Genomic DNA, 27,616 nt, shown 5'->3' on the forward strand with positions numbered 1-27,616 from the left:
TCTTTCTTTGGTTCCACTCACAGCCGCCAGGTATGTGGGAAGGAGCTGGGGCCCCGTCGTCACACCAGCCGGCGGGGCACAGGCTCCCGAGCCCGAGAAGTGGGGCTCTAATCAGAGTAGATGAGGGTCCCTTTCCGCAGGCTTAGACCTCTGATAAAGCTGTATGGCTTTTCCCCTCAGCAGGATAGTGGCGCGACTGCCCGGGCTGCTGGTGTGACATGGTGCGGCTCCCTGCGCTGAGCCTCTGAGAACCTGGAGCCCACGGAAGGCTGTCAGTGAAGCCGGCCCATCTCCAGCTGGGCAAGAAGAAACTGTGTGTGCAAGTGTCGCAGTGGGACGCCCACGGTGGATGACCCTGCAGAAGCAGGAGCCCCCCCAGACTGCCCACCGCAGACAGCTCCTCCAGGAGCTGCCCTGCCAAGGAGCAGGGAAGCAGAGGGTGCGGCCTGCAGACACAGGTGGCCTCCTGGCATTTGCCACGGCCTTGGAATTTCTGGGCCAGGGAATCGGAACTCCAAAGGGAAGAAGGAGGAAAGAGGGAAGGAATGACCGGAAGCAGAGGATCAGTACCCCCCCCCCTCAGGGCTGCGCGGGCTGGAGGGACATGCCGTGGGTACCGGGAAGGACCCAGGCCCCTCCACCGCGAGGTCGCCCGTGGGACGGGCGCGGGGTGGGGGGGGGGCGCTTCTATACCTGAGGAAGCTCAGGAGGAGCGGCCTCTTGGGGGCCACAGTCGCGGCCACACCCCGCGCGGGGCCTCCTGGTGTGGGCGGCTGCGGCGGGCCCCTACTGGCTGTCCTCGGTGGCCGGGGCCGAGCGCGCGCTGTCCTCGCGCAGGGCCGGCTCGGGGCTGGCGGCGCGCCGCCGCTGCTGCTCCTTGAGCTCGGAGTAGGAGCGCGAGAAGGTGTGGAAGATGGACGTGACCGGGAAGGCCACGAGCAGGACGCCGCTGAGGATGCTGCCGAGCGCCACCACCTGCCCGGGCAGGCTGCGCGGCACCATGTCGCCGTAGCCCACGGTGGTCATGGAGATGACGGCCCACCAGTAGCAGGCGGGCACGCTGGAGAAGTCGCGGCGCGCGCCCAGCTCGCGCTCGGCCAGGTGCACCAGCGGGGCGAAGAGCGCGGTGGCCACGCAGAGGAAGAGCAGCAGGAGCCCGAACTCGCGCGCGCAGCGGCGCACGGTCAGGCCGAGCGAGCGCAGCCCCAGCGAGTGGCGCGCCAGGCGCATCACGTAGAGGACGCGCAGCGCCCGCAGCAGCCGCAGCGCCAGCCCCGCGCGCTCCAGCAGCGCCGCGCCGCCCGCGCCCGCGCCCGCGCCCCCCGCCGCCAGCCCCGCGAGCAGCGACACGTAGAAGGGCAGGATGGCCAGGATGTCGATGACGTTGAGCGGCGTCCGCAGGAAGGCGCACTTGCTCTCGGCGCGCAGCGAGCGCAGCAGGAACTCGAAGGAGAACCAGGCCACGCACACCGTCTCCAGCACGAAGAGGCTGCGGCACTTGGGGGAGCACTCGCCCTGCGGAGGAGAGGGGTGGGGTGCGGTCACGCCCGCGCTGCCCTTCCCCCACGTACCCCACCTTCCTCCCCCATGCGCGACGGCAGGGGGCCCGGTTTCTCGCCTGGGAGCCAGGAAGAGCTCAGCTGACCAGCTCCCCGGCTCCCCAGCACAACTGGTGAAAGTCATTAAAAACAGCCATTAAAGCCTCTGGAAACAAGCCTAAGGGCAAACGGCAAACGGAACATCCATTCGAGCAAAGCTACAGAAATTCATTTTAAAAGGCGAGAGAAATACCACCGCCCCAGCTCAGTGAGGAGACCCTGCTCCAGAACACAGGCCGCGTCCCCCAGCTCCCCAGGACAGTGCAGCTTGGAAGGGGGCCCTTCTCCTGCCCAGTCCCCAGACCTGCCGTGGATGGACGCTCCGCCTCACGCTGCTCTGAGAACACTGGGGTCCCCCGCCTCACCTGGGGCCCTGGCTTGTGCTGGTGGTTTCACACCAGGAGAGGCAATCCAGAGGACCTGAGCTGCTCTGACCCCCTCCCCCCAGTTAGCTTAGAGAATGGGGGTCACCAGAGAAGCCAGGCACTGTCCCCACCCCCAGTTCCACAACCCCTGGGGCAGAGGTTTTCCCCGGGGGAGGGGGAAGCAGGCTCCTAGAACAGTCATTTCTTGCCAAAGAAATGAAGTTCATTTGTAACTAAGTACAGAATTGTTGGACCCCAGGGTGTTCTCAACATTGGAGGTTGTCATGAAGGAAACTGGGAGGAGAGTCATGGAGTTCGTTCCAGGATGACTGTGGGTGTACCCAAGCTGTGGGCCCCTGAGGGGCAGCATCGGGGGCTAATCCCAGTGTGCGGATGTGTGTGCACATACGTGGGTGTGCATGTCTGTACGTGTGCATGTCTGTATCTGCACGTGTGTGCGCATGTGTATATGTGCATGCATGTATCCATGTACGCGTGTGCACGCACATATCCGTGTGCATGTGTCTGCGTGTGTGCACGCACACGAGTACATGCGTGTACGCGTGCATGTGTGTATCCGTGTGTTGTATTGTGTGCATGCATGTATCCGCGTGTACACATATGTAAGCATGTGCGTGTCTACGCGCACATGTATCTGTGTGTGCGTGCATGTGCGCATTTGTGTATGTGCACATGTATGTCTGTGTACGTGTGTGCACGCACGGAGGGCAAGGACCCCTGTGCTATAACAGGTAGCAGAAGCGAAGCCCAGAGGAAAGGTCCATGTGACCCTGCGTCTTTCCAGTAAGAAACCCTGGAGCGGGCGCGGAAACCGTAAATTACGATCCCTGCCTCAGAAAAGAATCAGGAAACGGAAGCGACATTTGAGAGGACCAGATACCGGAGTTTGGAGAAGCACCGTTGTGGAAAGGTGGTCACAGACCAGAGGAAGATCGAAGACGTAGAACTCGGGATGGCAGCCCGTTGCACAGATGGGGATGAGCAATAAAGAGAACATTTTTAAAACGACCACTTGGAGCTTTTGGAGTTGAGACGTCACTGAGAACCAGTGAAGCCCCGGAGGAGCTCCTCAGCAGAGCCGAGCCGCCAGAAGGACGAGCCGGGGAGTGGGACCAGAGGCCAATCCTGCAGCGAGGCGAGAGAGGGAGGCCCGCGGAGTCTGAGCGGAATGTGGGCATGTTTGTGAAGCACTGGGGCCAGGGGTGCCCAGAGAGGGAGGAGGAGAAACACGTTCCACGCAACGATGGCTGGAAACTCACCAGATCGCCCGGCGCACAGTCACCCGCACAGCCGGGAACGCAGGGCAAATGTAGACTCCGGTGTGTGGTGGCAAGGAAGGGTCCGAGTGCCACTGGCCAGGCGGGAACGGCCCGTGGCCGGAGAAGGGATGCGCCTGAGCAGAGACGGCACAGGCCAGAATGCTGTGGGGCACGGACTCAGAACATCAGAACAAACGTCTTGCCAGAATCCCGTCTCCAGCAAAGCCATTGTTCCCGCAGGAAGGTGAAACCTTTCCCAGAGAAACAAAATCTGAAAGAACAGGTTTCCGGGATAGCTGCCTTGCAAAAAGTTCCCAAGGAAGCTCTTTGGGTGAAAGCAGGGATGCCAGAATCTTCCTGACCTCGGATTTGGCAAAACATTCTTAGAGATGACACCAAAAACACGAGCAAGCAAGATAAAATAGGTAAATTCAATCAAGATTTAAGACTTCTGTGCTTCAAAGGACACTGTAAAGTTTGAATTGTTTTTCTTCAAAATCGTACATTCAAGCCCTAACCCGCGACCTCTCAGATGAGGACTGTATTTGGACAGGGTCTTTAAAGAGGTGACGCAGGGACAATGAGGTCACACGGGTGGCCCTGGTCCAACAGGACTGCGGTGTCAAGACACAGACACACACAGGCATGAGGGCAAGGGCATCGATACGCCAGACAGAGGTCGTGGGAGAAACCGACCCTCCCGACGCCTTACCTCCGACGTGTGGTCTCCAGAACGCTGAGAAAATAAATTTCAATTTCAGGCCACACCGTCTGTGTCCCTTTGTTGTGGGAGCGCTGGTGAACCATTACAGACACCATCGGGGAAGGAAAAGACAGTCCACAGGATGGGAGGAAATACTGACAGTTGTTTATCTGCTGAGGGACTGGTATCTAGAACATATATAGAACTCCTACAACTCAACAGATGAAAACCCCATTAAAAGACAGGCAAGGAGGAGACGTATCTGTGAAAAAGATACACAAATAGCCAAGAAGCCCATAGAAAGAGGCCGCCCAACCTCATTCATCAGGGAAATACAGATTCAAGCCGCTGAGAGGAGCCACGTCGCACCCACGCCGGGCGGCTGGAGTGGGAGTGCGGGGAGGGTGCGGAGAGGTGGGACCCTTGCCCACAGCTGCTGGGCCCTCCGGCCACTTTGAAGGAGCGTTGGGCAGCTCCTCACACAGACAGGGCATCGCCACATGTCCCAGGGACCCCACTCCTGTGGGTGCACCCGAGAGAAGCGAACACACCCGTCCCCACGGAAACCTGCCCCCGCGGGCTCACCGCGCGAGATGCTCACGACAAAAGGTGGGAACACCCCACGTGTCCGCTAACAGGCTAATGGATAAGTACAGTCTTGTAATAAATGCACACAATGGGATCTCACTGGGCCATAAAAAGGAACAAAGTCCCGGTTTGGGGTGCGGAGCGAAGGACGCCAGCCCCAGGGGGCACGCCGCACGACCCTGTTCTCACTGGAGTCCAGAGCAAGGAAATGTATAAAGAGCAGGGTCTGGTGGGCGTGAGGGTGGGGACAGGGCCGGTGGGGCGGGGAGGGTGAAAGGCACAGGTCTCTCTCAGGGTGATGGAAGTGGAATGGTGGCACCGCCGTGTAATTATGCTAAAAACCACTGAATCTTCACTCTAAATGGACAAATTACACGGTGTGAGAATTACAGATCAGTGAAGCTGCTTCAACAGACTCTCCAGGCACGTCTGTGAGCGTGGCCGCTGGGGCGCAGGATGAATCGGACGGCCTGCGGGAAACCCCAGAGCAGGGGCGACTGGGGCAGATGCTGACGGGAGAGTGGAACGTGCAGGCTTCTCCGTGTGCCTAGCTGCAGGCGGGTCCTGGTCGGGCCCGCCTTTGACCCCGAGCTCCCCCTGGCCTGAACCTCCCGGGGGCTCAGCAAACTCCCCAGACTCAGCGGACGCTGGTGTGCACTCGCGGACCCCCTCTCGCTGGAGAGGAGAGACCTGGGGGCCTTGCACTGCCCCCCCCCCACCGGGCTCACGTCCCTCTTGGCCTGTGGGGACAGACCCTCTTGCCCGCCCAGCTCCCGAGCCTGCTCCAGGGAGGGGCCAGCAGGACTGCGTCTCCGACCCCCATGGACAGCACAGGGCTTCTCCCCAAGTGTGTCCTGCATGTCCAGATGCTGACTTATCTCGGTCTTTAGGAACCCGAGCCTCTGGGGCTCCCACAGACCTGTCTCCGCCATGCGCCGCCGTCCGGTGGCTCGCCTCCCCACAAATGAGCCGTTGGGGCCCAGGACCTCGGCTGCCGTGGTCATCGCCTGTTTTGTGCCCGGAAATAGTGGACAGGTGCCGCTGCTTATCCCACATGCTCACATGCAGACACGGCCCGGGTGCAGGTGTCCGGACACAACGTGGCAGATCTGTCCCCAGACAAAGGCAGTGGTGCCTCCACCCAGAGGAGGGGTTTTCAGACCCTCTGCTGGGGTGTGCGGACAACCCGGTCTAGGGTCTTCAGTGGCCTGTCTTCCCACAAGGCCCGATCCCCCCAGGGTCAGGGGTGGTGTGGCCAGTCCAGAGGCTTCCCAGCAGTCACCCGGCCCATCCAGCTACAGCTCCCAGCGGTGCGACTGTTCTAGAAAGTCCGCTGGTCTCGCTGCTGCCCTCGATTCCCAGACAAGCAGGGGCTGCAGCCTGACTGGAGGGGCCCGGTCTGCGGCATGGCCTGGGGTCCCGAGCGTGTCCAGTCTGTGCCTTTGTCCCTCTGTCTCAGAGCTGGCTCTGGGCCCCCAAAGGGTTAGGAGCTGCTGTGCGCAGAGCACTGTGGGGCTCCTGCCCCACCCGTGCCCTCGGGGGTACCTGGGCCTGTCCACCTGTTCCCACCTGCCAGCATCACCCCTCCAAATCCCGGTTCCCTGGGGAATGCTGATGACATGGGGCCATCACCCACTCGACTCTGTGCGGCAGGCCGCTGGCTGCGCCCCCTCCCCGTGGAGGCCACTGTGAGGGCTGGCAGACTCCGCACACCCTGGGGCATCTGGCGGGTCACAGATCCTAGCAGGAGGGCTCCTGAGGGGCGAGGCCTGGCGACAGGACCGTGCACAGCCAGGGAAAGCAGCAATTGGGGCAGCAGAAGCACAGCAAGGACGTCTGCCACTTCCCCTTCTGGAAGTTTCCTTGGGACCAGGGCCAGCGCCCACTGATTTCCTTAGGACTGGTGTCCTAGGAGACCTGGGGAGCAGAGCTCAGTGCATTGCAGCTTCGGGCCTGACCGCGGCCCGAGTCTGCTTGTTCCATTGTTCTGTTGGTCTCCCCAGGACGGCGTCCATGACAACCGGAGGTCAAAGCCCTGGGGCTCGTTGCTCCTGGAGGCCCCTGCCCCCAGGTGGTCCAGGTCTGGGGTTGGAGTTTTGTCCCAGCTCTTTGCTATAGGAGTGGAAATGCTTCTAGTCCACTCCTGGACCTCAGGGCGTCGGCCAGCCCTAGGGACTTGCTGCCCCTCCCCCAAGGATGGGGTCCCACCTCATCCGACCTGAAGCTGAGTCAGACTCAGGGAGGCTACAGGACTCCCCCAGCGTGGCGCCTGACGCCCTGTAGATTCCCGAGCCCCTGGTCGGGTCAGAGAGCCTTAGGGCACGGCGGCCCCAGCATCGGGGGTGACAGCGGGCAAACGGGGTTCAGGAGGAAAACCCCGGCTGGTGGGCTTTCAGCAAAGAGAGGGCCGGGCCCCAGGGGGCCAATGTTGTGAGACACCTGCAGGTGAAATGCTTCAGGACCGGGAGGAGGGGGATGGGGGCCGGCCCAGCGCCAGGTCTGGGAGGTGACGGTGTCACGGCCCGGCTTCCCTTGCCCACTCCAGAGTCTGGTGGTCACAGCATAAAGAGTGTCACACCTGCCCCAGCAGCACCCATGTGACACCCCGTTTCCAGGCCCGCCGTGGCCCAGCTCCCATCATCTTGGCCAGGGGCAGCGGTGAGCCCCCATCGGGGCCCCGTCTGAGCACCATGTTCAGAAGGAGGAGAGAAGGAGACCCCCTGGGGATGGCCGACCCTTGCCCCGGGCACAAGCAGGGACGCCAGTACGCTCCCCTGGAGCCAGGCTGACCCTGGGGGCTCGAGATGAGGCGAGCTTGTGGGAACCACCCCAGCCCTGTGCCCGGCCGCCCCCTCCTGAAGACCAGCTACGGAGCTTAACTGGAAGAAGCTATTTCTGGAAATTTCAACCCAGAAAACAGACCCCAATTTATCAAAGTCTGACACATCTGGCCTGTTTGGTCAAAATCAGGTCAGAAGTAAGTCTATGCTGGGCCCGGCTCCCCGTGGTCTGCAGGGCCCCCCTCCTCTAGCCGCTCATCTGGCATTGGCCAGCATCTCTGCACACATTGTCCACGGGCCACAGAGGCCTCCTGTGGATACAAAGTGTGTTGTCCGCACACTGGCCTCGCTGAGTGGCCCCTACCCAGGCCAGTGGGGCTGAGGTCCCCAGATCCCACTCTGCCTGAGCCAAAGCCTTTTTAAAAAAAAATTATTTAATTTATTTATTTGACAGAGATCACAAGTAGGCAGAGGGGCAGAGGGCGGGGGAAAGCAGGCTCCCCACTGAGCAGAGAACCCCATGCAGGCCTCGATCCCCGGACCCTGGGATCATGACCTGAGCTGAAGGCAGAGGCTTAACCCACTGAGCCACCCAGGTGCCGAGCTGAAGCCTTTTAAACTCCATCTCTGCACGGGGCTGCAAGGCACTGTTTGTCTCCTGGTTGTAGTCACGGGTGCTCCCGTTTTGGGTTTGGGGACTGGCCTTCGGGGACTGGACGGGATGTCCTGCCGACGGTTTCTGCTTGTCTCCTGTCAGGGCCAAGGGGAGAGGGTTCTGGTCCCAGGAACTTGAAGGGGGTTACACAGGGACTCCAGTATAGACACTTGTGGAGGGGCGGAGTGGACTCCCCACTCTGAGGTGGGCCTGGGCCGTGCCGGCGCGGGCAAAGCCCCCATGGGTGGGGGACGTTTTCCCGTCCCACCCCCTCCACATTCCACGTGTGTTCCTGGGAGAAAAAAGGGCGGGGCCTTTGTCAGCAGCTGTGTGAGCAGCACATCTCCCCCCACGAGCCCGGAATGCGCCCGAGAGCCCAGGCCACGCGGCTCCAGAACCTCCCCAGGGACCCCGAGCCCTTAGCTTGGTGCAGGAGATATGGAGGAATCATGACGGGAATCCCAGGAGCAGGAGCCCTGGCCTGCCCTGTCTTGGGCCCCACAACTCTGGGGGCAAGTACTGACTATAAGGAAAGCCTCTGTGGGTTCCCTCCAGCTCCATGTGCTGGCCGGTGCCGGGGGGCCAGGGACCGCTGCCAGGAGCTGGGGGATACCACAAGGGACAGTGATGGTGCAGGGCTCTGCATCGGGGTACAAGGGTCCAGCTGGGACCACACTCGTGTGTCAGGAAGGAGGGTCCCTTGCAGGTGGGCGGAGGTCCTAGAAGATGGGCGTTAAAGGGGAGGACGTTCGGGTGCCATGGAACACGGCCTCGGAGGGCTCCTAAGGGTGGCAGACCACGTGCAGGTGAGACGGGGTGCGGGAGGCTGGCTGGGAAAGGGAGGGCCCAGCCCTGCAGGGGCAGGAGAGAAGAGCAAGGTGGGAGGGCCAGGGTTTGGCGATGGAAGCTTTAGGGCCTGTGCGGGGGAGGGGACAGTCCCAGCCCAGATGGCTGGGCAGTGCAGGGTGGACGCTCCCGTACACACAGGATCGGGAGCTGTGAGCTGATGCTGCACTCAGCGCGCGAGGCTGGGGCAGGACCTGGGCGAGAACTCGGACGACTGCGGCAGGTGATGGGGGTGTGGGGAGCTGAGGGCCAGTGGAACAGAGCGTGGAGGAGACCGGGCCTTGAGGCCAGAGCAGCGTGAAGCCAGGGCCAGAGGTCATGGCCGAGGGCTGGGAGAAGCCCCGCACCCACCACCAGGAAGCCTGTTTGGGGGCTGCTGGGGAAGGTTCCAGCAAAGGCTTTCCGAAGGTGGTGAGGCCCAGTAGGAAGGGGGTCCACGCCAGCGGGGACGGGCCCGGGAAGGGACAAGCCCTGGGCCGGCGGCTGGAAGGGACGGCTGCGGGGCTGGAGTGGATGGGGCGGGGGGTGAGTCCGCACTCGAGTCAGCAAGTGCAGCAGTCGGGTCAGACGGGATGGAAGGGCTGGGGGCTCCCTGAGCTCTGGAGCAGAGCCTTTCGTTCCCACCTGCCAGGAGCCCCGACGCCGCCCTCGTTGTGACCTCTCCTCCAGGATGAGCTGGGACCCCCTTGCTGGGCTCATCCCCCAGCCTCCCTCAAGGTCCCACGGGCAAACCTCCCTTCTTGGGGAAAGGCCACAAGACACTGCGTGCCCTTCCCCAGCGACCGCCCGTGTCCTGGGTGCCGCCCTTCATGGTCTGCATGGGGTGGGCAGGGAATGGAAAGGCAGCTCCCCAGGTGCCTGAGCCCTTGGGCTGTGGGTCCCTCCCCTTTCTGTTTTGTTTCTGGAAGTGGGACCGGGCATCCTTCAATCACTTGTGGCTCCAGAACCAAAGGTCAGATGCCCTGAGGGAAGCAGGCTCAGTCAACGGTTACGTCTGAGCTGATTACAGACACACTCGTGAGGACACGGGGGTGGCCGGCCACAGAGCCCACACCCCTTCACACCCCGTGTGTCCAGCCGCCGCTCAGCTGCATATCGGATTTGCAACATGTCTTTAAACCTCATGTAAGTGTTATCATCGCTGTTACCGAAAACCAAAACCAAACACAAATGAATGAACCTGCTGGGGATGTTCTGCGCATAGTCAGAGCTGGTCTGGGGCCTTCCTGGGAGGGAAGGAACATTTTCATGCTGGTCAGGAATCGGAGCTGTTACCCTAACTAGCTCTAGAGTTAACCCCCAGGCCAAGGATCTGGCGGTCTGGGCGGGTCCAGGCAGAACCCAGGTCACCGGGCAGAGGATAATGTGTACACGCTCTCACACGTGTATTTTAAAAGCCTTCACGTGTGTATGTGCTTGACCTGGAAATTCCAGTCTGGGGACCGGGCTCTCAAGAGACAGTGGATGCAGGCCACAGACTTCAGTAGGACAATGTGTACTCTTCTGCACAGGCGTCCAGCCCTGTGACCATCCCAAGGTCCCTATGTCCCTGTGCCGCCTCCTTGCAGCCAGACCGTCCCCACCCCGACCCCGGCACTCACGGACCCTCTCGCCTCTCCCAGAACACCTCCCACATGGAAGTATGCTGTGTCTGGCTCTTCCCACTATGGTCTGTGCCCCAGTCATGCTGTTTGGGGTCTTGGTGCTTTGTCCTCCGTCCGATTAGCACCCTGGACGGATCTGTGTGCGGACACTGTGGTTTCCAGTTGGGGGCTGTTTCAGTACAAGTCTGTGAACAGACACACGGTCGTTTCTCTTGGGTGAAAACCTAGAGTGCATTGCGCTGCCTTTGGCTCCGGTCATGATCCCAGGGTGCTGGGACGGAGCCCCGTGTCAGGCTCCCTGCGTGGCCGGGAGCCTGCTGCTCCCTCTGCCTCTGCCCCTCCCCCGCCTTGCGTGCGCTCGCTCTCTCTCTCAAATAAAATCTTCAAAAAAACCTCCAAACTTGATGAATACTAAAAGGTTTACAGGAAAAAAGAATACTCTCACCCAAATTCTTAGCTCCCAGAGGCAATAATTTTCAGTCCTAACTGGTTATACTGACAGTTCTTTCTGCCGTTCTAAACAACGCCCTCTCCGGTGATGTACAGGTGTCCTCACGGCACACGTCTCTGCTGACTTAGTGTGCCCCCGCCTCACCCCACCTCACCTCACGTCCTCACCTCCATGACCCCTTTCCCCCAAAACTAGTTCTGTCACACTTGGGGGTCAAGTCAGTAATTGATTTAAGATAAACACTGCGCACTGCTGGCCCGGCTCGCGGTCTACAATCACACGTTTTCCCTCATAAGCGGTCCTGTTTTCCTGAGGTTTGTGGCTTCACTCTAGAACGGCTATTGTGAATCACGGTGCATTTCTTCCAAACGCTCGGACACGTCTAACCACCACCGGGTTGTTTCCTCTCCGCTTCCCTCCCCTGCGGGGACATCCGGCCGGCTGCCCAGAGCTGTGGTCTGGAGTTTCTCTGCCGGCTTTGATGTCCTTGAACACGGAGTCTCCCCAGCACCGGCTGGTTTATTCCATTTTTCCATCCAGAGCTTCCTGAGAAGAGCCGTGTGGGGCACAGTCTCCAGCCTCTGCAGGTCCGGCTGGGTGTCCTCCTGCCCCATCCTGGACTGCGGTGACAGCTGGATAAGGAACGACAATTAGGGACTAGTCCCCGGCATAATCTTGACGGTGCTCCCCATTACGTCCAAGCTGTCCGTGTCACTCCTGCGGCTTACCATTCACACGGAGAAGTGTGTAACTCATGTCCGTGCCCGTGCACACAGAGTGGACCATGGGGCCCATGCAGAGACGGGGCCAGAGCAGCGCGGGCCCGGCCATCCTAAGGTCCAGCCTCGCTGGGCCCGCTCACCCTGCACGCACCACCCAGCTTGTCCCTCTCTTCCTATTAGAAGGACGTATCCTTTTTTTTTTATTATTTAATTTTTATTATTAACATATAATGTATTATTAGCCCCAGGGGTACGGGTCTGTGAACCGTCAGGCTCACACACTTCACAGCACTCCCCACAGCACATGCCCTCCCCAGTGTCCAGAACCCCACCCCCTCTCCCGACCCCCTTCCCCAGACAACCCTCAGTCTGTTTTGTAAGATGAAGAGTCTCTTATGGTTTGTCTCCCTCCGGATCCCACCTTGTTTCATTTTTTTCCTTCCCTGCCCCCCAAGCCCCACATGTTGCCTCTCAACTTAGAAGGACGTACCCTTATTAACTTATTTACATTCATGAATGACGTTGTGTGCAGATTTTATCTTTAGCCTCCTGCAAGTGCCTGGAAGAACTGTTTATTAACTCATTTCACTATGAACTTAACAATAACTTGACTCTGAACTGAACTGAGATTCATTCTTTCCAATTATCTATGGAAAAAGCATCTTGCACAAATAGAAAAGTGGGAGAACATTAAATACTTAAAAATAGCAGCCATTTACACAGAACTAATGAATGTGCTCATTTCAGATTATCTCCGCCAAAGCAGGCTGTCAGGTCACTTGCCCGCGAACACTCCACGGACGAGTTTCGTGCCGTCTCACGTGAGGAAGCGGATGCAGGGTGGTTATAAGCTGTCGCGCACCTGGTCTGTCCCTCCTGCGCACCAGCCTGGTCTTCCAGCGGCCCCAGCCCGACGTCTGTCGGCTTCTCTGGGAGCGACGTCCTGGGTCGGAGGCCTCGAAGGGTCTCCACACAGACGAGGGAACCGGGGACCCCAGCACCTTATGGTTTGTGGGTGGAGACGGGGAGTGACAGCAGAGGACACATGCACGTCTCTGCACACGTGTTCATCCACTCGGCCGGCTTTGCTGGGCGTGTGCACGGGGCCAGGAGGCATGCGTGCGCCCAGCTGTGGTCCCTGCCCCATGTCCTTGGGGATGGGACCGGCAGGAGCCACAGACACACAGAGAGAACAGGTAGCCGCAGGGGACGGCACCTCCTCGGAACGGGCGGTGGGCGTCCGTCTCAAGCGAGAGCAGCTCCAGACCATGGCTTTGACTTGCCTCCGAAGCCCGCGCATCGCAACGCTGTTTTCAGGCCGCGTCCTCATTAGGTTCGTGTTTTCCTGGTTGCTCCGCAGGGGTCCCTCTTGCCTCCTGTGCTCTTTGCCGGGGACAGATTTTCCGCATGAAGTTGGCTCTGCCCTGCCTTCCACCTGACGCCATTGGGGTGACGAGCTCCCACCCCTGACGGCGCCTCAGTCGGGGGACACTGACGCTGTGGCATTCCCTGTGGTTCTGTGGGGTGCAGAGCGCCCTGACCAGCAACCCCAAGGGGTCTGCGGACCTGCTCCCCGACATGCTTCTTCCGTGCGGTGGTTCCCACGTGTGACACCCGCACAGACACCCCAGCTCGGCCTCTGTCTTCAGACCCTACGGCAACACCGGAGGGGGTCCCGCCAAGGGCCCTCAGGCACCCCGGGTGCGGCCGGTTCTTCCGTCCCTGCTGCGGGGACCGCGGCGGTGCTTGGGTGCGCTTCTCTCCCACAAAGCGAGCGTCTCCGGTGTGTGAGCCCTTGCTAGTGTCCGCGTAGTTCTGGGCTCACCGTCTTAGCCCTCCTCTGCACTCAGGTGCTGTTGCTTTCTTATTAATTCGTTGGAATTTCCCACATATTAGGGATATTAGCCTTTCACCGTGTAGGTGGCTGTTCTACTGTCAGACTTCAGATTGGTCACTGCCGGAATTCGGGTGGGGGGAGGATTCCATTAGTTTCTAATTTTTTCAGACACTCCCTTTCCTTGACGGTTTCTGGCTTTCCTATCAAACCTGGAGAGATTTGCTCATGAGACTGGCCATGAGATCTGCCTGAGGCCCCCGGACAGGCACAGGGGTGTCTCCGGACACCGTCGGAGAGGCCTGGGGTACCTTCATGAGGGAAGAGCCGGCGGTCGTCTCCAGTGACCGCCGGCAAGACCCGCACACAGGCGAGCCCCACTGATGCCTCGCCCACAAACCCAGCCACACGCCAGCCACAGAAGGGCAGAGCCTAACCCACCGGGGTGTGGCGTGCTTCGTGTCACAGGAAAAGGTCACTGATCTAGGGGTGCACACTTTTCGGACACGTCCTTCCTCGTTCTCCAGAATTCGTGGGCTAATATTTGGTTCACATCTCTAGATTTCTACGACTATTTTGTTAGGTTCTAAAACCCCCATTGGGATTTTATTGAGAGTGTAATAAATTTACATATTAATTTGGGGAGTAATTTTCTCATTCAAGAACATGATGTGTCTGTCTTTCCTTATTTAGCCATTTTTGTGCCCCTCAGTAGAAGTACATTCCTTTTCTCTTTTATAGAGAGTGAACCTTTCTTAGTAAGGTTAATAAAATAAATAAAATAATTTAAGACACTTCGTGGGCGCCGGGGGGCTTAGTGAGTTAAGCCTCTGCCTTTGGCTTAGGTCATGGTCTCAGGGTCCTGGGATCAAGTCCCGCATCGGGCTTTCTGCTCAGCGGGGAGCCTGCTTCCCCCCTCCTCTGTCTGCCTCTCTGCCTACTTGTGATCTCTGTCTGTCAAATAAATAAATAAATAAATAAATAAACAAATAAATAAAATCTTTGAAAAAACAGACATTTCATGTTCTTGTTATGACAGTGACCGGATTTTCCACGAAATTTGCTATTACCGGTAACAGACGGAAAACCGACTGATATTTGTGTATCTGTTTTGAAGTCAGCTTCCTTAACAAACTCATTTATTTATAATAACTTTTCAGTTAATTCTCTTGCGTTTTCATTCGATCTACGAATAACGCAGCAAATTAGATAATCCGGGGAGAACAGACAGCCGTCTCCACTGGGTGGCTGGAGGGGCCCAGCGGCCCTGAGGACACCCACATGTCATGGCGTGGGCAGCGTGAATGCGGCCGGACGCTGAGGGTGGGAAGTGGGTCTGCTGCTCCCCTCTGTCCAGCTGTCCCAAAACGCACGTGCTCTCAGGGCCGCACGTCTGCGTGGCGGGACTGTCTCCACCTCGACACCCGTCGTCCCGGCACTTAGAACTGCGTGCGTCCAAAGAACACTTGTTTATTTTCTCACTCACATTTTACATTTTTTAAAATGAAGAACTTGTTTGTGCCAATTTTACTAAAAGCTCATTAGAACTAAATGCTAAATTTTGAAGACTGCCTCTGCGGTTTTCCTTCTGTCGCCTGAGAATAAGAACAGAATCCGCGCGCCCCAGCCTGGTGACAGGAAGAAGGACCCTGGCTTCGGGGAGCCCGGGCTGGGCGGCCACAGGTGACCTCGGTGAACTGGCAGACCCAGAGAGCGAAGCTGGAAGTCAGACGAGCCGCACGCGGACGCTGGGCCACGAGAGGCCGGGAGCACACGCCGGGCCTCGCCCCTACGGTATGCCTGGCTGAGGGGCTGGCCCCGCGGGCACCCCGAGCCGCACTGCGCCACGTCCTGCAGCCTCCCCTGCCCCCGCACGTCGGACCTTGGAACGCGTCCCGCGGCCGCTTCTGTGTCTGTTGGGGCCGCGGTGGTGCGGTTCGCCGTTGCCTGCCCAGGCCCCATGTTTCCTCGGGGTAAACGCCCGCTTCCAGATGCCCAGGCTGGCCGCTGGGGGAGGATGGCGGCGTCTCCGCCCTCTCCCACTCACTCACTTTGCAGCCACCACGCACAGCTGGAACTCAGCAGCACCCAGCACGGCCCACCATGTGTTTTACTCACAATGGACGCAAAAACGCCGCTTCACTGGGGGTCCCCGGTGTGAGGGAGGCACAGCCGCACGTCAGGCAAGACCAAGCGCCTGAGGTAATCGCACAAGTGCAAAACAAGAGGCTGCGGCTGACAGGGACAGCGTGGGAGGGCGTGTACAGAGGTGGCCGTGGGGGCTTGGCGGGGAGCAGCAGGAGCCCCGAAGAGAGGACACCTCGGGCACAGGAGGCAATGGAGCAAAGGATGGAGGGGCAGGGGGACAGGAGGACGGAGGCTGAGCCTGGGGCTGCTGAGGGCCAGCAGGGGGGGGACATGTGGGCAGGGGAGGACGTAGAGGGCTGCGTGAGGCCCCTGCTAGGACCCTCGTGGGGCCGAGACTGGCGGCAGGTCCCCTCGAGCAGTGTCTGGGAGCCTTCTGGGAAAACACTGGACGCACACAGACCAAGGGCAAGGCAGCCGCCCAGCGCACGGGGACGAGGAAGAAAGTCCTCAGGGGGATGAACAGCGTGGGAAGAGGGGGAAAGATGTGAGCCTCCTGCGGATGGGGTGCGGATTCAGAAGCCAGGAGAGGGCTCTCTGTAAGTCAGGCAAACTGGGGTGCCTGGGTGGCTCACTTGGTTGGGCGACTGCCTTCAGCTCTGGTCATGATCCTGGAGTCCCGCCTGGGGCTCCCTGCTCAGCGGGAAGTCTGCTTCTCCTTCTCACCCTCCCCTTCTCATGCTCTCTCTCTCTCATTCTCTTTCAAATAAATAGTCTTTTAAAAAAAAGAGTCGAGCAAACTGTTATAAGGACATGGCCCACTGGCCGGGGACAGTCTGTGACGTGCTCACGTGGATCGCATGGCCTCCTCTGGGCGCAGAAGGAGCCTGGTGACGCCGCAGCACACCGGGTGGGCGTACCCCAGGGAACAATCCAGAGCAAGAGTGTTCATCCCGGCATGGCTCACTGCCAGGAGCCGCAAACAAAGCAGGAGGAGGGACGACTTCAAGCTAGAAAGAGCCCGTTGGTTTGATGCTGCGAGGGTCTGGAGTCAGCACGCGGCCTTGCAGTGTCACGGAGACGGGTCAGGAAGCAAGGCAGGACGGCGTGTGCCGCTTTCCTAATGAGCAAGTGTCATGCCGTTAGGTTGGGAAGACACTTTTAAAGACGTGCATGTCCTCCGAGCTGGCTGGGGACAGAGGGACAGGCGGCGTTGGACCGGTGGGGCTGTGGGGGCAGCTGGCAGGATGCAGGGGTGGGGGGAGGCCCCGAGCTGACCCCATCCCTGGACAGGACATGAGGCTGGAGGACACGTTCCCCCAGCTCTGTAGCACACCAAGGCCACAAACCCGTTCTCAGGGAAGCACCCAGCTTTCTTCTCCAGATGGACATTCCCAGGCCGGCTTGGAAAACAGCAGCTCTCCACCCCTGTGAGTCCTCCCCGGAAGCCCTGCAGAGCCCCAGGTGGCGAGGGACGTCGACGTCGCCCGTCAGAGTGCCCAGGACCCTCCAGTGTACGGATTTCACAATGTATTTCCTTCCCGTGTCCTAACTCCAAACCCTTACCAACTATTCACACTTGCCTGCAAACTAACCCTTTGGTAAAATAAATGGCACAAGCTCATTTGGAATAGCTCGTTTGCTGAGTTAGAATAGTTAGTGTCTTATTATCGAAAACGTCCCTTCAGGTCCTACTTAATATTTCAGGCTTACATGGAACCTAAAATCACCTGAATTCTCAGGTCTCTTCCCCCAGTCAGGGCGGTGTCTGATGAATTTGTGCTTGGATGAATTTAGGTCCCTTAAAAATACCGCTTGTAAGTCAAATAGTTCAGTCCTAGGACGGGAATGCGAGGAGACAATGGGGTCATACCCGTGGAGAGACCTTCCTGTCTCCGCTATTTCCGATCAACCTTTACTGTTCTCATAGCTGCTCCCACGCAGGCAGCTTCAGGGGGAAGGAAGGGACAGCCAGACCCCTTCAGGATGCGCTCATGAACGCAAGGGATGTGCCCACATTCTCCCTCTCTGGTGGAGCCTTCTCAGGCTGCAGGGTGTGTGTGTGTGCGTGTGTGCATGCGTGTGCACATGTGTGTGCTTCCGTGTGTGTGCCCCGTGTGCACGTGTGCGCTGTGCACATGTGTAAATGTGTGTGTGTACACGTGTCGTGTGTGCATGTGTGCATGCATGAGCACGTGTGTGCTCACGTGGGGGGGCGGCCTCTCATCTGCAGGCTGGAGGGGCTCCTGCTCGAGCGGCACCACGGGCCGCAGGCAGACCCACGGATCCCCAGGGGTGAGGAGGGAGGGTGAGGACGCTTCTGCGGGCAGCGGCTTCCCCGCGGCGGGGCGGTCTCAGTCCCCCGAGTCCTCCGAGGAGAGGCAGAGGCAGTGGCCGCATCCTGCACAACACAGTCTCTGCTGATGGCCACGCAAGGTGGGCATTAGACTCTAATGGCCTCTTTGGACTGACGCTCCCTGCTGCTCTGTAGTCCGTTTGCTGAAACCGGGTTTTGGAGAGCTCACTGGCTGTTGCCCTCAGCCCTCCTGACTGCTGTCCCGCCACCCGGCATGTCCTGCGCAATGTCAGCTTCCTCCTCATTTGCAAGAAGGTGAAAAGAGCTGCAGCTTATTTAATTCTGAGAGCAAAGCACCATCCAGAGCAATTTACACGAATGGCCCAGTTTCTTCTCAATAGTTCTAAGTGTCTGCATTTACTAGAGGAGGTAACAGGCTGGGAAAGCTGACAGGAGGGTTTTAAGGCCTTGTGGCTGTCCTCCAGGCAGTGGGCCCCGGGCCCAGCTCCGTGTGCAGTGTCGCGAAAGTAATGAACAACCCGTTTGGCCTCTTACGATGCCCTTGGATAGACGATGGCAAAAAGAACCTCAGGACTGAGTCTCAGGTCTGCACCAAAGGGCTTGGGAGTCAGCACTGCATCCTAACAGAAGCCGGACAGACTGAAAACCAGCAGCTCTTCTCCAGTCTGAGGGGAACGACGCAGCCAAGTCCGCCCCCAAGATAAGAAGGACCATGGACCCAGCAGCCCCGCCAACGGGAGCACATCCTGTGCTGGGAACTAGCGCCGGGGCAGGAAACCCCGGACTGTGTCAATAACTTGCTGGATGCTCAGTGTGGACAAGTCTGACACATAAAATTCCAGAGGGTCCAGCCATGGTGTGGCCCCAACATCTGTCCAGATTTACCTCCGGGAGCTCGACCGTGTCCTCCAGAAGACACGCAGACAGCCAAAAGCCGAGGACGGGCTGTCTCAAGTTATATGTCATCGGGAAATGCTAATTTACTTTTTAAAAAAGATCTGTGTAGTTGAGAGACGGAGAGAGAGTGAGTGTGCGTGAGGGGAGGGGCAGCGGGAGAGAGAATCCCACACAGACTCCCCGCTGAGCGTGAAGCCCGCTGTGGGGCTTGATCCCGCAACGCTGAGCTGGAACCACGAGTGGGACGTTCCGCCGACTGTGCCGCCCTCAGGGAGACGCACACTGAAGCAACAATCAGACCCACCGCACACCGACCGGAAGGACCAAACTCCAACATACCGACAGCGCCGCGTTCTGGAGAGGATGCAAAACCACAGAAACCGTTAGCGACGGCCGTGGGTGGGGGTGCAGAACGGGGACGGTTTGATGGCTCTTCACAACCAAATGGACCCACTGTTCGATCTCACAGTCATGCTCCCCATTATCTCTCCACATGAACTGAAACCTTACATCCGCACAAAGGCCTGCACACTACAGAGCGGCTTTATTCGTAATCGCCAGAGCTCGGAACCAACCGGTGTCCTTCAGGATGCGAAGGACAAACTGGTCGGCAGACAACGGGACAGTGCTCAGCGGTGAAAAGGAACACGTGGTCGAGCCAAGAGAAGACAGAGGAACCTTGAGTGTGTGACACTAAAGAGAAGGAGCCAGTCTGGAAAGGCGACGTCCTGCGTGACTCCAGGTGTGCGGCGTTCTGGAAAAGGCAGAGTCGCAGACACAGCACAGACCCGTGGTGGCCGGGACCTGGGGATCGGACGACGAGGTGGACCACAGACCACATGAGTTTTCGGGCAGTGAAACCTTTCCATAAGATGCCAGTGGTGGACACGTCACTCCACATCTGTCCCAAGACACAGAACAGACAGCACTGAGAGCAAGTGGCTTTGCTGGCTGTGGCTTTGGTTGACGAGGCCGTGTCCGTGTCAGTTCACCGACAGTGACAAGGGCACCACACTGGGGCCAGCGGAGCCTGTACGTGTCAGGACAGGGTCTACGGAAGTCTCTGCACCTTCTTCCCAGTTCTTCTGCAAGCTTGAAACTACTCTAAAAACTGGTTTTAAAAAAAAGAAGAATCTTGTAGCCTCTATTCTGGCCACTTGAGTACAACTCTTTTTTCTTTTTTTTTTCAGGCTGAAGCACAAATCTAAAACACACCCCCCGCGGCACTTTTTTCCGTGCCCAATTCGTGCAGAAACGGAGGGAGAACATCCTGACCTTTAAGTTCATCCCTTGGCCGTGCTGGCGGATCCAGCGCCTGTGGCGGCCTCACTAAAGGGTCTCGCAGACATGGGGCTTGGACTGCCGTTCGGGGCAGAGGGGCGGAGCCTGGTGCGGGGCTGGGGGACGGGAGCAGCTGCAGCCGCGCCGCTGAGGAACCCGTTGGAGCGCCCGTCCCGCCCGGAGGCTCACCCGGCCCTTCTTAGCAGCCCTGGGCAATGACGTCCTCATCTCTCAGAAGAGGAAGGGAACATAGTGAGAGCCTGAACGGGCAGGCATGTCAGGCTCCCGAATGAGGCTTGGCTCACTGCACAAAATTTGCCACTGGACTTTGCCGATGATTGGATCACATCTTTGCAAATAGGAAAATAAACCAACCAAAGCCATTCTCTTTTTCTTGGGGGGGGGGTCCTGGAAGCCCCTAATCTTCCCTGCACCACCCCGCATCCCTGCAGCCCCGGGGAAGCCCCTGCGGTCTGTCAGGTCTGGCTGTTAAGCGCTGTCTCTCCTTCCTCCTTCCAGCAGGGAAGCTTCCCTTGGGCCTGTGGCCACCTGCCTGGGACTTGTCCCAGCCCCCGCAGCAGCAGGAGCCCACAGCACGCACGACACAGGCTGCTCACTGTGCAGCCATGTTTCCACAGGGAGCCCGGCTGTCCCCCGCAGGGGTGAGGTGGACACTGTGTGCTGAGCATGCCCAGTGGCCTGTGGCCCCTGCCAACCACCCCTGCTCAGGGGCCCTAACCAACGCTGCTTTCTCCTGCCACCATGGACTGGAGAAGCTCTTCTAGGAGCTCAAGATGAGAACCTAAGTCCCCTGCTCTGAACGGGGACCCCTACCTGCCGTCCGTGCGTGAGGCCCATGCTCAGGCCGTGCTCAGGCTATTTGCTGTCACAAGGTACCCCACAGTGGCGGCTGGAACCGTGCGTGTTACCCTCATAGCTCTGGCCGCATGTCCAAGCCAGCAGCTTTGGCCTGTGGTGAGGACCCACCTCCTGGTTCACAGACAGCGTCTTCTCACTGAGTCCTCCCAGCGGAGGGCCTGAGGGGTCCCTCTGGGCCTCTTCTATAAGGATACGATCCCCTCACAGCGGCTTCGCCCTTGTGACCTCATCACCTTCCAAGGCCTGACCTCCTAACATCGTCACCTCCGTCTCAACTTACGAATCTGGGGGGACAATTCTGGTCCTTCTGACATGCAGGACACACCTATTCCAACAGCCCAAAGTGTCACACGTTCTAGCAGCAGCTCCGACATCCAAGGCCAAAGTCTCGCTGAACCTTGATGAAGGAGACGTGGGTGATACTCCTGGTGTGACCCGTCAGAGGCAAAGTCCCCCGCTGTGAGCCCGGGAACCAGACCCGTTGTGTCCCCCCAAATACAGTGGAGGGCTGGACACAGGACAGACATTTCTGTCCAGCGGGAAGAAAGGAGGAGAGACAGGCCCCCACTTTCGTCGGTTCTGATTCTGTTTCTCCGGAAAACCCCGGCTCCCGAGAGAAGTTCTTGCTCTGAGAACCTGGCGAGACCCCACCTGTGTGCCGGGGGCCACACGCCGCACAAGCTCGCTCCCCAGCTTTTGATGCCGCCGCCAACACGTTCCTAGAGAATTCCAGGCTGAGCTCACAGCGGTGAAATCTGGAGCTGATCGTGCCAGTCTCAACTCGGTCGTGTGGGCTTTGAGGAGAAAAACTGACTGAGGCCAGGACCAGGGGAAGCGATGGCTTTGACAAGCACAGCCTCCCTGGGACACCCTGTCCTCTGACAGTCCGTGTGTGTGACCTGTCGCCACTGCCAGCCGCGGGGTGGCCGCTCAGCACCGTCTCCCGGCAACACCCCAGTGGCGGCCGCACAGAAGGGATGCGGCAGACAGTTCCTGTCCCCCGTCCTCCCGGCAGTTCTGGGGCCTCTCCACAAAGCATGGAGTCGCTAGAACGGATGTCTCCCTTCAGTGTCGGACACCAGCCAACAGCTGGGCACGGCCTTGGCCTCTCCCGGCCACCTCGAGCATGCTGGGCCCCAGGGACACGTCACGTGGCCTTGTTTTCTCCAGATCGGGCGAGCCCTGATGATCCCACAATAATGAGGGCGTGTGCTCACATGGGGCCTCCACGAGGGGTGGGGTGGGGTAGCGAGGGGCTGTCCTCTCCTTCCCAGAGCCCCCCCCACCCCAAAGGTGAAGGCCACAGACGGCCTCCGGCTCAGGGCTCCTATAGTGACACGGAGTGGGAGCTTGGAGATGACCCCCTGCCGGGGGCCTGGGGTCTCCACCCTAAACAGTGGTGACCCCGCCTCACTCCGTGGGGCATACACCCCACACTCCGTCCGAGCACCTGGCATTAGAACATCAACCCATGTGCCGTGTGGAGCCCCTCCAGCGTGGTCATAAGGCGGCGGGGGCACCGCTGGGTTACCAGGCACCGAGGTGAAGTGAGTGTGCCCGGGTGTGTCTGGCTTAGAGAGTACTTTTTGGTAATGAGGGAATTCCTTGTACCTTTCTGTGGCCACAGATGATTGTTAACGTTTGTCCCTGCAGGCAAGCTGGCACCACTGAGCAGATTGGCCTGAGGCCTGTCCACAAGAAGTTTGGGGTTCAGGATGCCACCGAGAGGGGGCGCTGGGATGAGCCCGGCTCACGGTGGGAGCACGGGGGAGCCGACCATGAGGGACAGGCTTTCTGGGACCAGGCAGTTTGAGTCCTGCAGATGGGGACCAAGAAGCTGGCAGCCATGGGCCTGGGGGTGGGGCACGGGGCATGGAGGGGAGGGGGCTGGTGCACCCCGAGACGCCTGGAAGCAGGGAAGCATGCCTCTTTCTTAGGTTCTAGAGAGCTGCTGGAGACACAAGGCCCGTGTCGCCCACGGATGATTTCGGATTGGAGTGTGTCCCCAGGGTTCTAGGCAGCTCTGTCTTCCTGTTACAGACACAAGCGCCTGACACAAGGTCTCCACTCCCTACATATGGACCATCGCCCCCTGAGCGAGATCACGGCTCTTGCCTGCAGACGCCGCAGGGGGCAGGTCTGACGACATGGCACTGAGGTACCACGTCTCACGGTTTCCAGGCCCCTCACAGGAGGGGGGGTTTCTCACGGAAAGAAGAGACATCTTACGACAGGTTGGTCTGAGATTGTGGCACACAGGCCAGCACCCCGTCCCCTGGGGATGGCCCTGGATCAGAGGCCCATAGTCATCTGTGTCCTCGGGAGAGGGAGGCCTGAGAGCCGCAAGCAGAGGAAGGAGCCACAAGGAGGGCAGAACACCAGGGCTGGGAGCACGCCCGCCCTGACGGCTGGAAGGCCGGCAGGCAGACCACGGTGCCCTCCCGGGGTCCCGGCCAGGCCCAGCGCCAGGATCGTGCGGGGAGATGTGTGGAGCCTCTACCAGGCAGTCCGTGGCGTTTGCTCCAGTGGTGCCGGGAACACGGTGACCCATGATGCGGCTCCGGCCGGAGTCAGCGGTCAGGAGCTCCCGGGGACGGCACCTGCCGGCACAGGCTCCTGCGAGCAGCCTAACCATGCACACAGCGACCCTCAGAAGGGCGGGTTTCCGTGGCCTGGGCTCAGCCCTGAGGGCGCTCCAGCCCACGGCTCAGTGCTGGAGCAGACAGAGAAGGGCCCTCGGGTCCCTGAGGGCATTCACAGCCCGGGGGGTCAGGTGGGGGCACACACTGTGGGCAGAATGATACTTAAACTTTAAAAAGAAATCTTTTAGCCACTTTTAAAATCGGAAATCACATACAGAAAATATTGCAGCCCTGTGACTTTCAAGTTAAATTCTACTGGAAAAACCTCAACAAGAAAGTACTAAAAGGCTCCCAAGTTTCTTTTCTTCTGCCTCCACCCCATCTGCCTTGTTCCTGGAAAGAGTCAATGGTGTAGCCAACGCAGAAAACAGTAAGGAGGTTTCCCAAACAAGGAAACACAGAATTACGATATGATCCTGCAAGCCTACGCCTGGATGTTTACCCAAAATAATGAAGGACAAGGACTCAAGCAGGGGTTTTGATAACGGGGTCACGCCAGCATCCTGCGCCATGGCCGGAGGGTTAGCAACCCGAGTGTCCACAGACAGACGGACGAATGAGAAAGTGTGGTGTATGCGTAACAGTGAAATACTACTCAGCCTTAAGCAGGAAGGAAATTCTGCACCTGCTGGGACACGGGCGATCCTGAAGGACATATGTTCAGTGAGGTAAGCCAGCCGCAAGCATAAATCCGGTGGGATTCCGCTTGTGTGAGGTCCTGAAGGAGTCACAGTCACAAAGACAGAGGGTAGACGGTGGGTGCCAGGCGCTGGGGGAGGAGGGTCCTGTTTAATGGGGGTGGACTTCCAGTTTGGGAAGATGAAAAGCTTCTGGCCGTGGCGGTGGCGGTAATGACACAACGTGTGCACACTTCGTCGAGATGATGGTCGGCTCTGGGCAGGTTTCCCCTGAGACGGATGAGCGACACCCGCTCTACGCAGCACCTGGTCTGTGCGGGGGGCCAGGCGCCCCACAGGTGTCTGTCCCCAGGCAAGGGCACACAAGACACAGTCCAGCATGTGCTCACCGACACTGGGATTCTTCCTCTGAAAAACCCACAACTGACGGGATGAGGTGGTGCCTGGCCAACGTGAAGTGATGTTTCAGGAAGTGGGGGGAGGGGCTGAGGGGCTCGAACTGGGGGAGGCACGGAGGCCGGCGGGCGCCCGAGGACTGCGCAGGGGCCAGCTTGACTCCCGAGAGGACGTCGGGAACGAGGCAACCCCGACTCCTCCAGTGTCCTGACTCTACTATGTACATGGGTCCCCTCTGCGTACTGCCCGGGGTTACTGAGGCTCAGAAAATCCAAACACGGCAAGTGGCTTTTTGAAGCAGAATCCGAAACCGGAGCTAAGACCCCTGGAAGCGACGGCTCAGGAATCAGACACCCAACGGCAAAGGGAACCCACCTCCTAAAATTCATGTTGGAATTGACTCTGCCGTCAGGGTCGCCACGCGCCCGGTCAGCCGGCTGTGTTTCAGGGGGAGGGCACTGGCCTTCAGCTCGTCACTGTGACTCTGGATAAGGGTGACCCCATCACCTGTGCTCCAGGCTGACCTCCTGACCTCTGAGGGGCTCCAAGGCTTTGATCTCGAGCTCTCTGCCCAAGGAAGGTGCTCAGAAGCCTCGGCCCAGCCCCTGGAATGGGAAAGCTGGGGACTGTGGAGGGTTTATACCCTCCCGAGGAGGAAACGCTGGAAATGCTCGACTCTGCCCTCCACACGCCGCAGGACCCTCTGTCTCGTCTTCCGGCGCCGCTGCCCCACACACTCCAGGCCTTTCCGGAATGTCCCCTGGGTTTTCCATGGTGCGTTCAGTGCATAGATGCTGACACACGTTGGGCAACATCCAAACTGGGAACATTTCTGGCCACAAGTGCGGGCATTCTCACAGACCAAACAGGGACAGAGTGTACCACTGCGCCCAGCCCCTCAGCACAGCCGACCCTGGGTTTGTCTGAGCAGACGCCGGGCCTGTCCCTCCTGAATGTGAGGTCGTGTCCCCTTGGTTCAAGACCCAGGACTAGAGGTTAGAGCACACGACTCCCCAGGCCTTTATGATACTGTGTGCTCGGCTGCAAGTAGTCTGGGGGCTGCTGGCCTGCCGGCCAGAGAGGCTCCAGAAAGAGCTGCTCACCGAGGAGACGCAGCCTCGCACTCTCCAGCTGTCTGATCCCAGCCCAGCCACCCGGCTGATGCTAGTGCCTCCTCCAGAAGGCCCACTCTGGGGGCTCCAGACCAGAGCAGGAGAGGATGGGCCCAGGTCCCGGGGTGTCAGCTCCCGACGGGGGAGGGATTCCAAAACCAGCACGCAGCTGGCTCTCCCTTGACCTAGCTGCCTCCAGGTCCCAGCTGTCCCCACCCTCGGCCCTGGCCACAACCAACCCTGCGGTGACCAGCAGCCCCTCTGCAGGACATCTCCGCCCCCCATGCCCCACACCCTTGGGCCATCGCAGTCCGCCCCCCCCCCCTCCCCCCTCCCCACTGCCCCCCCCCCCCCCCCCCCCACCCCCGACTGGCTCTCAACCCCCATTGCTTTCCCCGCCCCGGCCGCCCCGCTCACCCGCTCCTCCTCCGCACGGATGTCCGGCATGGTGCTCAGGCAGAGGCCGACCGCCGTGGCAGCCACGAAGGCGACGGACACACAGGCGAAGAGCTTGCCGGCGGGTCCAGAGCGCGGGTCGTCTAGCAGGTCCCGCAGGCGCCGCTGGGGCCCTGCGTCCCCCGGGCTCCCGGGTGGCCCCGTGCGCGCCTCGGCCGCCTCCTCCTCGCGGCGGCGCAGACGGCGCAGGCAGCAGCGCTCCAGCCGGGCCTCGTCGATGCCCCAGTAGGCCAGCTCGTCGCGGAAGGCCAGCGCGCAGGGGCCACGCAGCAGCCGCAGCTTGCCGGCCCGCAGCAGCGCCACGATGGCACGGAAGGCGCACGGGCTGCGGTCGAAGAAGAACTCGTCGCGGCCCGCGTCGTAGTCGTCGCACACGCGCAGGAACTCGTCACGGCTGCGGCAGGCCCGCAGGCGCTCCAGGCGCGCGAGGGGACATCGCGCCAGCGCCGCCCAGGCCAGGCGCACCCTGCAGCCGCCCACGTTGATGATGACCACGCGCCCGCCGCCCGCGGGCTCGGGGAGCCGTGCCATGGCCCCCGGCGCCGGGCCGGACTCGGGACGCAGGGCCTGTGAAGGAACAGAGGGGTCAGGGCGCGCGGGGGATCCGGCCTGGGAAGAAGCCTGGTTGTCCCAGCTGCACGGAACTGGGGATCGGACACCTTCAGCCCCCGCAGGCCCGCTTAGGTGGTGCCCTAGTGTCAATTCACCTCCCCGGGAGGCAGTGGCCAAGGGTGGGCCACCAACCTGATGCCCCGCAGGGGATCCTGGCCAGGCTCACCGGCTCCTCGAATAAAGGTCAAGAGGGAAAGACGGAGGGGATGTTTTCATCAAGCTGTGGGGCGGTGTGCTCTTGGGCTCTGGAAGGGGAGTCGGTGGCTGGAAGCGAGAGCCAGTGATCAAGTTTGAATCTGTGTGCACTCAGCCAGCCGTCAGGAGCACAGGATGAACACGTGTGCCGGACACCTGACACGGAGGACGTGGCTCCTTGGAGTTCCAGTTTGGGGGACAGAGAGCCCAGCACCCCCAGCTGCAAGGTGAGGTCTATAGGAGAAATAAGAGGGTGCTCTGGAGGGCACCCAGAAAGGTCTGGGAGAGCCAGGAGAGCCTCTCAGAAGCAAGGAGTTGGGGAAAAGTGGAAGCTGTTTTGAAGGAGTGAGCTTTCACTTACTGGAAAGCAATCATCATTTGGGTCCCGGGAACTCGCTGCCAAGACTTCCTGTTGCTCCCCCAAATCGAAGACTCAGAGGGGTGCAGAGCTCTGAGAGTTCCCCGTCCCCCCACCCCGGGCTCCCAGACCGAACCTCCTTCGTGGGGTCACAAGGCAACTGCACTCGAAACGGCAGGAAACAGCAGCGATTTGTCAGGGAAGACTTGCGGGGGCAGCGTGTGGCCCTCACGGGGACACTGTCCCGAGAGCCCGGAGCCCCGTGAGGCTGACGGGCGTGGACCAGCGGCTGCAGCTCCCGGGAAGGCGCTGAAGGTCCCAT

At 59.9% G+C, this 27,616-nt stretch overlaps 1 protein-coding gene across 1 annotated transcript; it reads right to left on the reverse strand.

Annotated features, from left to right (window-relative positions):
* Positions 1 to 786: 786 nt before the first annotated feature.
* KCNG2 (potassium voltage-gated channel modifier subfamily G member 2) lies at positions 787 to 27,616 on the reverse strand. Its single transcript, XM_032872152.1, has 3 exons — positions 27,431 to 27,616; positions 26,091 to 26,696; positions 787 to 1,515 (listed from the first exon to the last, which is right to left on the reverse strand). The coding sequence occupies exons 1-3, from the start codon at positions 27,614 to 27,616 to the stop codon at positions 787 to 789; spliced, it is 1,521 nt and encodes a 506-aa protein (XP_032728043.1).

Source organism: Lontra canadensis, unplaced genomic scaffold, assembly GCF_010015895.1.
Source record: "Lontra canadensis isolate GAN:19392208 unplaced genomic scaffold, GSC_riverotter_1.0 scaffold44, whole genome shotgun sequence".
In the NCBI taxonomy this organism is placed as follows: domain Eukaryota; kingdom Metazoa; phylum Chordata; class Mammalia; order Carnivora; family Mustelidae; genus Lontra; species Lontra canadensis.

Excerpts from the sequence above, each read along its gene's own strand:
- KCNG2 (XM_032872152.1), bottom strand. The coding sequence starts at position 27,616 with ATGGGACCTTCAGCGCCTTCCCGGGAGCTGCAGCCGCTGGTCCACGCC. Across the intron at positions 26,697-27,430 it reads CTTGTGACCCCACGAAGGAG|GCCCTGCGTCCCGAGTCCGG; the intron begins GTTCGGTCTGGG and ends GTTCCTTCACAG. Across the intron at positions 1,516-26,090 it reads TCCGTGCGGAGGAGGAGCGG|GGCGAGTGCTCCCCCAAGTG; the intron begins GTGAGCGGGGCG and ends TCTCCTCCGCAG.